The 9480-nt window shown below is 55.8% G+C and overlaps 1 protein-coding gene across 1 annotated transcript; it reads right to left on the bottom strand.

Annotated features, from left to right (window-relative positions):
• Positions 1-749: 749 nt before the first annotated feature.
• Positions 750-7713, bottom strand: PRPS1 (phosphoribosyl pyrophosphate synthetase 1). Its single transcript, XM_044452671.1, has 7 exons — positions 7519-7713; positions 6955-7138; positions 6274-6372; positions 5630-5754; positions 3032-3205; positions 2205-2364; positions 750-2085 (listed from the first exon to the last, which is right to left on the bottom strand). The coding sequence occupies exons 1-7, from the start codon at positions 7638-7640 to the stop codon at positions 1993-1995; spliced, it is 957 nt and encodes a 318-aa protein (XP_044308606.1). The 5' UTR covers positions 7641-7713; the 3' UTR covers positions 750-1992.
• Between the last annotated feature and the right edge of the window lie 1767 nt (positions 7714-9480).

Genomic DNA, 9480 nt, shown 5'->3' with positions numbered 1-9480 from the left:
CTCCAGCCGTTCTGCACATGCTCAGGGCATTTTTGAAGACAATGTGGCTGGCCCATCTGCCCGCATGTGAAAGGGAAGGTGTGCACAGGGGCTGCTCAGCCCCCCCCCCAAGGGTTAGCTGGGCTATCAATGTGCTGAAGTGCCTATTCTGCAGGCGTTTCCGAGGGGGCACATTTCACCCCATAAGGAATGGAAGGGTTGTAGCTGGCAATGTATGCTTGCTTTGTGTATTTCTGGAACAGTCCTGACCAGTGTCCAGGTGGCAAGCTCCACGTCCCAAGGCGTGTGGGGAGAACTTCCTTAGCAGGTCTAGAAGGGCCAGACCCATGACAGCCTTGGCCTGTGGGCACGCTGTCACGTGTCCCTGCCCCAGCCACGTGGGTGTGGAGCTCCAGCCCAATGTGCCACAAACTCCAAGCCAGCTTCGTTTACCAATGAGAAGCAGCCTGTGCTACCCAGTCAAGGGAGCGCCTTTGTCTATACCCGAGAGGCTGTTTTCTTAAATCACCCATCCATTAAAGCACGAGCTGTTTTCTCCTTGCTGCGCCTTTCGCACCAGCATTTTTTGCCTGATCCCACAGAATGCAGAAAGCTAACCACTGCCCAGCCTGTGCCAAGGCTATACACAGGCACCGTCTCCAGCACCCTTGTCCCTGCCAAGGCCTCACCCCCCCTTAGCCTGCCTTCCTTTTCTCAGGAAAACGGTGGCAGCCCCCTGCAGAAACAAGATCTGAGTAGTATTCAGGATGTTTTTGGTTTTAAATAAAAGTTTAATTCCTCTTTCATTGAGGTCTCAGATAACACAAATGTCAGGGAACCTTCTGTTGCTCCTGCGTCCTCCCCATCCGATTCACACCAGGGTGGAGTAGAGGCAGGAGCTGGAGAGAGGCAGCATGAAGGACCCAAAGCAAAGAAGCAACACACATGCGCTCATGTGCCAGACAGACACAAAGCAGAAAACCACAGACGTTCACAATGGTGACTCGACAGGGTGCCAATCTTGGAAGGGGGCTGTTTCATTCAAAAGGCACCAGGGCCAGCATCTGGAAAGGGCAGCCCCACAGCTGTTCTTCAGGTACCTCTAGTTCTATCTTCTGGCGCTCTCGAGGCCGGAGGCCAGGAGCAAGCGGCTTCCTTGGACGATTGCTCGTCTGCAAAGCCAGGCTGCTCGGTGCAGCCTTTGTTCTCCCCGGTACAGAGGAGAGGAGCAGTGGCTCCGAGCCCAAGCCTCTGCCACTCTCTGCTCTGCAACAGCTGAGCTCTCCCCAGCCCCATTGTGAAAGGGTCAAGTGAGCATTAACAGGTAGCAACCCAAAAGCATCAATAAATAAACCGACCCGCGCCGGCTGCCTCACTGTGGAGTCAAGTGGGTGGCGTGTCCCCTCCCCAAAGCTTCTGAAGATCCACAAACACCTCTGGGCAGCAAAGCGAGGCTGATGTGGGCAGAAGGGCTAATACTAGCAAAGCCTTAAACAGTAAACGACTGAATAGGGAAAGGCTGAAGGACGCCCTCAGCTCTTCTGAAATGGACTGGACAAGAGGCAGAAAGGCCAGGCTGGGCCAGCAGGCAAGCAAGGCAATGTGTCTCGCGACAGGCAGGATCAGCCACACGACTGGCCCCCGTCCGCACTTCAGAGACAGGACTATTTTCTGCCAAGTGGTGGCTGTTCACCTACTGATACAACACACTCCAGAATTTTTGCATGCAAAAAATTCTCACCCCCGTAATGTGTGGCAGTTTGCAGTATCAGTTCTGTTCTCTTCTGATGGGAAATGATTGAACAATTTCGTGAGAAGCCTAAGCTACAGAAGAGCCACTGGATGGTGGTCTAAGCGCTGGAAAAGGTGGCCCTTGTCTCTCAAGCTCCGAGAAGCACGGAGGCAGAATGGAAGGGAGCTGCAGTCAAACAAGCAACATCTTCTACTGAACCTTAAAATGAATTTTGGGGGGCGTTTTTTTCCAAAAAGCCACACAAACAGCAGCATTGATTGTTATAAAGGGACGTGGCTGAATAAGTAAGAAACAGATTCTCCATTGTGAGTCCTCCTGATGGCCTCGGCCAAGATCATGGAGATGTCAATCACCTGCGGAAGCAAGGAGGACAAGTCATGAAAAGTTTGGGGGTCAACACGGCCCTCCTCCCTCCAAGACCAGACCTTGCACACAGACGCTCTTTCCTGCTGCATCTTAAGAGCACGCATACCTGGATTTTGGGGCAGTGCTTCATCTTGTCCTCCTGCGGGATTGTGTTTGTGACAACGACTGCCTCAAAGCAGGCATTGTTGATTCGGGAAATGGCTGGCCCAGAAAAGATCCCATGAGTCAGAATGGCATACACTTTGGTGGCTCCAGCAGAAAGCAGCCTGTGAGGAACAAGATGACGTGGCAAGAGTTGCGCTGCTAGCTAGGAAGAGTTTGAGCTTCTCATCTTCAGAGGGAAAGCCAAACACCTGAGCATGGAACGAGGAGCTAACCGACCTCATGCCGTGAACCACCTACTGGTACCCAGCAAGCGCCCTGGGCTTACAGAAACTCAAGTTGATGGAAACTTTAATTAAAGGTATGATGAAAAATTAAAGGAAGACAAACTCAGCAGGAAAGGATTGTGAATTCCACCAGACAAAGGCTGACTAACAGTGTAAGTGCGGCACTTGTACCAGGATCCATCTTGTCCAGAATCCTGTTCCCACAGCAGCCAAGCAGCTGCCCATGAGAAACCGAAAGCAAGAAGTTACCTGCGACAGCACCCTTCCACCCACATTCCTCAGCAACCCGCTCTGAAGAAACCTTTTTGCAGTTCCTCCCAATCCCTTTTGGTTTGAACCCCATAAATGATTTCGTGTTATCAGCACACTGAGCCATTTCACTGCTCACCCAAGGCTCTCTTCTGATCAGTTACAGGACCAACTGGTCCAGAAACATTGGGTGTCGGGCAACCCAATTTCAGGATTTCCATCTGAACCCAGGATGGAACCCGCCCCAAAGACGTCCCAAGAAGCCACAGCTGTCGGGAGAAAAGCCTCCTCTTACTTGTCTGCTGCATGGCAGATGGTGCCGCAGGTATCCGCCATGTCGTCCACGAGGATGGCCACCCTATCCTTCACATCGCCCACCAGCACCATGCGATCCACTTCATTCGCTTTCTTCCGCTCCTTGTGAATGAGGGCAAAGTCCACATTCAGCCGATCAGCAATGGAGGTCACTCTGCGGAAAGAGGACAGTGCATCAAAGGACCCTGTTCGAAGAACAGGTGAACTCATGAGGGAGGCAGTAGACTCGCTGGCCGGGTGCCCCCTCCCCCACCTGCCTGCGTACGCCAGCCGCTGAGGAGCTTGGGCAGGCCTTGCGCTCACCCGTGCGTGCCGGGCGCTGAGCTGGATGGACCCTGGGTCTGATCCCGCATGGCTTTTTGTATGTTCCAAGGAAGGGCGAGCCGTCAGGACAGGTACCTGGACTTGACAGGCACAGCACAGCACAGCGAGATGGACTACAGTCCCTTCTCACCAGCCAACCCATTAAGCAAATATTTCCTGATGGGTCCATAGCATCAAAGATTAGAGTTGGAAGGTGCCAGAAGGCCACTGGGTCCAGCCGTCGGCTGTTGCAGGACGCCACGTCACCCCATGCCATTTCGATGACTGTCCAAACACTTTTTGAATGTCCCCAGTGAGGGAGAGCCCATAATTTCCCCACGTAAGAGGCTCCGGTGTCGTACTGCCCTGACAGTCAGGAGGTTCTTCCTGGTGTCTAGTCTAAATCTCGCTTCTTTTAACTTAAGTCTGTCATTCTGTTGTGAGCCGCCCTGAGGCTTCGGCGAATGGGGCAGCATAGAAGCCTTCTAAGTAAATAAATCCTATGTCCTGCACTCTGGAATGGATGAGACGAGAGCTTGTCCCTCCTCTTTGTGGCAGCCTTTCAGGTAATTGTAGAGTGCTATCATTTGTGCCCTCAGTCTTCTCTTCCCGAGGCTGAACATGCCCAGTTCTCTCAAGCTTTCATTTTGCCCCCAGTTCCCGAATCATCCTTGTTGCCCTCCTCTGCACCCTTGCTAGGTTTTCAGCATCTTTTTAAAATTTAGGTGCCCAGAACTGGATACAGTAATCCAGGTGAGGTCTGACTGGTGCTGAATACAGTGGAACAAGAACTTCACATGTTTAGGAAGTGATGCTTCTGTTAATGCATCCCAAAATAGCATTTGCCCTTTTTTGCAGATGCATGACAAAGTTGGCTCATGTTTAGCACATGAACTAGTTTGCGAAAGTGCCACTGATGAGATTTTGCAGCCAGTTGTGGATCCATCCAATTGCACTATCTAGCCAGCTGTTTGCTAGTTGGTAATCAGGATGTTGCTGGGCCCTTTGTGGAAGGCTTTGCTAAAGCTAGATAATGTCCACAGCATTCCTGCAGTCCATTTAGGAAGTTACCCAGTCAAAAAATGAAATTAGGTAAGTCTGGCAGGATTTATTCTTGAAAAATCCATGTGGGCTTCTAGTAATCATTGCATTGTCTTCAAGGTGTTTGGAAACTTTATTTAATAATTTGCTCTAGAATTTTTCCAGAGATTGATGTCAGTCGATCTGGTCTATACTTCCCAGGTTCATATTTTTTGCCTTTCTTGTAGATAGAGACAACCGTGGCCCTTCTTCAGTCATCTGGCACTTTCCTGTCTTCCGTGAATTCTCAAAGATGCTAGACCGCGCTTCTAAGAGTTCTTCCGCTAGCTCCTTTGTGACCCTGGGAGGAAGTTCATCAGGGCTTGGAGATCTGAACTCATTTAGCCCAAGCAGAAGATCCTTGACCATTTGCCTGTCAATCTTGGGCCACCTTTTTATCCATTAATTAAGCTCTATAATGTCTCTTGCCTGACCTCCTCCCACCCCAAATCTGCCACCAGTTCCATGCCAGGAGAGAAAAGAGCGTGAGATCCACTTGCTTGTGTCAGAGAGGCAAAGGGATGCCACTTCAGTCTAGCTCAGGTATGTCCAACTCCATAGCCTGCAGGAAATCCCCAGAACACCCCACAGATGGGGATATTGGCTTTTGTGGCCCCTGCGGTAGCCTGGCAGCAGTGATGCTTTCAGGCTGTGGAGGGAGGAGGCAGCTTCAGCCCACCTTTCCTCATGACCACAAATGCTCCCCCTTCTTGTGCAGAATGGCCATGATGGGGCAAAGTTAAAGGTCCCCAAAAGCACATGCACCCCCTGCACCCCCACCAGCATCAGGCATGGCATGGCTCTCAGAGCCAAAAAGGCCCCCATCGTCTACCTGTGTGTTCTGGGGGAAGCACACCTGGGGGAAGTATCTGAACCACCAACCATATGAAAGGAAATCAAGGGGGTGCTCCCAAAAGACCCATATCTGAGACCTGTGTTTACACGATGCTTTGCAACAACAAGCAAACAACCATCGCACGTTCAAAACCCACAAAATCTTGTCCAGATCCGGTACAATACAGCTTCTTCTCTTGGCATCCTTTTAAAGGATCACAGCATGAAAAGGCAAAAGTAAATGAGCGTACAAGGTGAGCTGGCAGCGCTACAGGGCACCACCCTGAGGAAGTCCTGCCGCTCGACATCAGTGAGGCGACGGAGGGCCCTCCCCTCCCACAATGCTCTACAAATCCGTCACCTTTTGGCTCCCCCAGCATCTGGTGAGACGATGGTACAATTCTTCCACTCAACAATGTTCTCTTTGATCCACTTGAGCACAGCAGGCTCGGCATACAGGTTGTCCACGGGGATATCAAAGAAACCCTGGAGAGAGAGAAGGAGAAGCCCCGGTGCTCAGCCCAGAACTCACAAACCAAGCACTGCCCTGCATCTTCAGCCTGGCTTGTTGGTTGCATTACTGCTAGGAAGAGACTGCTCCAAGGCTCCAGCAGCAAGGCAGACTGCAAAGTGGTGCTGCCCAGGACTGATTCTGTAACAGCTTCCACAGGGAGCAGCAAAGAAAGGAGCCACCCCGTTGCACCTTTGTGCCCTCCACTTCCAACAAACAAGCAAGGGCAAGGGTCAGGCTCTCCTCTTCTCTTGCCCTTTCCGGAATCACCACCACTCCCTCCAAGATGCTCCATCCTCTATCCCAGATGCACTGAAAGAACTGTGGCTCCCATCCCGGCAGATCAACCCCCCTGCAGCCCCACAGCGGCTGCTGACTTGGACAGAGGGTGGCAAAAGGAGTGCTGTCCCCCCGCACCATTCCCACAGCTCTGACTCCTCAGAAACACCAGCTTGGCAAACAGTCCAGGCTCTCCAGGGTCCCGTAGTACAAACCTGGATCTGAGAGGCGTGGAGGTCCATCGTGATGATGTGGTCTGCACCGGCAACCGAGAGCATGTTTGCAACCAGCTTGGCAGAGATTGGGGCCCGGCTCTGAAAGAGAAAATAATGTATCAGGCTGGAACCTGCCTCTGCTGGGCTACAGTATACAGTACAGGGGCAAGCACTGTGGCCTGCCAGATGCCTTGTCCCCTAACTTCCATCAACCCGTGCCATCTCACCCAATGGAGCGGAATGAGAAAATGTGTAGGCCAACATTTGGATGATCCCAAACTGCCCTCCCCAGCAAACAACTTTTTTCCAGTTAGAAAAAGAACTGAGAAAACCACAACACTCTGGAAATACACCTTGCTTTTGCTTCTTTAGCAGAAGCATCAACAGACTCATCAGACAGTAAACCTAGACATACTGAATGCAGCTTCAGCATCCATCTAAGATGCTGGTGGAACTGGCTGGGTCTCTAAGGCCAAGGAAACATGGAGGGAGCCAAGTATGCTCTTGAGTAAGCGTAACAGACAAGCTTGGCGCAGAAACACAGACAACTGGCACTGCCTCTCTCTCTGCTTTTTACCGAATAAAAGCTTTTGAAGGCCCTCCATCTTTCCCAAAGCACTCAGCACAATGGTCAGCAGCCATCACATAAAACCGATGCAGCTGCAGCCTTCCCAGGCCCACCTTGTCTTTCTTGTCCTGGCGAGCGTAGGGGAAGCAGGGAATGACGGCAGTGACGCGGCTGGCCGAGGCGATCTTGCAGGCATTGATCATGATCAGAAGCTCCATCAGGTTGTCGTTGATCTCCCCACAGCCGCTCTGCACGATGTACACATCCTCGCCACGAACGCTTTCGCCGATCTCCACGCTGCAGCGGGGGAGAGGCGCCCACCGATCAGGCCCAGGAAGCCGCGGGGCTCGTGCTGCCGTCCGGGGCTGCCCGCAGCAACACCCGAGCAGGCGGAGGCGCCCACCCGACTGGCCCCCGCGGCGGACCCGGGCGCCCGCGCTGTCTCCAGCCAGGGCTCCCACGCCGGGCCGCAGCGCGGCGCTCGGCCCCACCACCGGGGCCTGCCTTGGCGCCCCTCCAGCCGCCCAGCGCCTGGCCAGCACGCCTCCCGCTGGGCTCCAGGCCGCGAGTCCCGCCACCCTTCGCGGGCCGCGCCTGAGGGGAGCGCCGTCCGGAAGGCGCGGGGGCCGCCCGAGGCGGGAGAGGGCCCGCCTGCCCGGCCCCCGCGCGCCGCTCACCAGGTCTCCTGGTTGGAGAACTTCTTGGTGACGACCTTGCCCAGCTCGAGGCCGAGGCGGTCGGCGATCTTCTGCGAGAGGTCCTGGTGGGAGCTGCCGCTGAAGATCTTGATGTTGGGCATCCTGCCGAGGAGCGACAGCGACGGCGAGAAGCAGGCCGAGGGAGAGACGGGAGGGCCGCCGCACGAGGCGGCCCGCGCCTCGGCCGCCCTGCCCGGCCGCACCGGCGCCGCCGCCTCGGCCGCCTCCCTGCGCCTCTCCCCGGGGCCGGACGCCGCGGCGCCCCCGGCGCGATCCAGCAGCCGCCGCCGCCTCCGCCCTGCTGGCGGCCCGCTCAGAGAGGAGGAAGGGCGGAGCACGAGCGCCGCCCAGCCTCCGCCGCCATCTTGGCACTTCCCGCCCCCCCCTCCGCCCCTTTTATCACTTCGCGCCCGCGCCGCACCACGCCCCCTGCGCCTCACCATGGGTCACACGGCAACGCGCGCGCGCGCCCTGCCGCCCACAGGCGGTGCCCCTCCCCGGACAGCGCGGGGGACCGCGCCGCGCCCCGCCCCCGCCCGCGTGCTGCGAGGAGCAGCCAATGGGCGCTGGGAAGCTGCGCGGGAGGGGCCGTGCCACGCGCGCCACACGCCCCCTCCGGAGAGCGGGCGCGGGCGGAGGCAGCCCGCCCGCCCGGGCGCCGCGCGCGTGAGCCACCGCGGGTCTTTCCGGAGAGGCGGCCGGAAGGGCGCGGGTCGGGGCCGGGCGGGCCCGTTGGCCGCCGGTCGGCCTCAGCGAGCCGCAGCGGCGCTGCCCGCCCGCTCCTCCGCATGGCGAGGCAGGCCGCGCGGGCCGCTGCTCCAGCCGCCCCGCGCACCAGCACCGGCGAGGACTGAATCCGGACCTCTTGCGTGCGCGGCGTGGGCCCCACTCCGCGCCTCCGCACGCTTCGTCTTTGCCTCCTGCTAGCCTAACCCCAGATGTTCCTCTGAAAGGGCGAGAGTAGCATCCCTGGTCGCTCCGGCCGGGGTTGATGGGATCTGGAGCACCAGGCACAGGCCTGCAGTAGCTTCGCCTGCAGGGTGCCGCTCTGGGCACGCGTGCCTGTAAACAGGCGGGCGCGGCGCGGCGCTTGGCACCGTTACCCTTCTCTGTACCGTCTCCCGTTTCCTAATGCTTTTTTTAGGACGGAGCAACCCGAAGTGTCCCGGGTTCAGCCGCAAAGTGAACATTCCCAGCCCCGCCCCCCACCTGTCCCGCCTCCCGAAAGGCTTTCTCTGACTTTCACCTTGCTCTTGGCTAACCTGCCCCTAAAATTCATGGTACTTTAAAAAATCTCAGACAAATGGTGTTTGTTATTAAGAGTAATATATATTTCATCTTCCTTGTTTGTAAAACAAGACATAAATTTGTATTATATATGTATACATATATATAATCTTATATAGTCTTTATTATGTATACTTTATACAGACATTTTAAAAAGTTTCCTCCGTGTCAGCAGAGAAGAGGCTTCGGGAAGGAGCCACAAGCAAGGGGGAGGGGCTCCGGGCTGCTGGACAGACAGCGCAGAGCATGCTGGTCCCACACCGACGGTGCCCCCCCTCCTTGCAGACGGGACGGGGCGACGCGGGCCAGAGCGCGTACCGCACTCGGTGGAGGATGCCATTAAAAGCAGTGTGCGCATCTCCGTCGGTCTCATGAAAAAGTAACTATTGCAAATGTACCTCGTATTAAAACTGGAGAGGGGAGCCAATCCATGGTGGCGAGAGGACCCCCCCCCGAAAATGCAGGGCCATTTTCTGAGCAACTGCCCACATGCCACATGTAGAAGCACCCCAGAAAAGGGTGCGGAGTCCCCATGGGTGCCCCCTTATGTGCAGAGTGGGATCTGCCATGGCTTCCAGGCAATCACACCTTCGCGTTCTCTCCGTTTCAGGGGAGGGAAAGGCGCCCCCCTTACAGGGCCCTGCTTGTTTGCAT

Source organism: Varanus komodoensis, unplaced genomic scaffold, assembly GCF_004798865.1.
Source record: "Varanus komodoensis strain SLA01 unplaced genomic scaffold, ASM479886v1 scaffold74, whole genome shotgun sequence".
Classification (NCBI taxonomy): Eukaryota; Metazoa; Chordata; class Lepidosauria; order Squamata; family Varanidae; genus Varanus; species Varanus komodoensis.
The sequence above is the reverse complement of the archived record's forward strand: the minus strand, read 5'-3'. Positions and strand labels throughout refer to the sequence as shown.

Excerpts from the sequence above, each read along its gene's own strand:
- PRPS1 (XM_044452671.1), bottom strand. The coding sequence starts at position 7,640 with ATGCCCAACATCAAGATCTTCAGCGGCAGCTCCCACCAGGACCTCTCG. Across the intron at positions 7,139-7,518 it reads TTCTCCAACCAGGAGACCTG|CGTGGAGATCGGCGAAAGCG; the intron begins GTGAGCGGCGCG and ends CCCCCGCTGCAG. Across the intron at positions 5,755-6,273 it reads TCCACGCCTCTCAGATCCAG|GGTTTCTTTGATATCCCCGT; the intron begins GTTTGTACTACG and ends CTCTCTCTCCAG.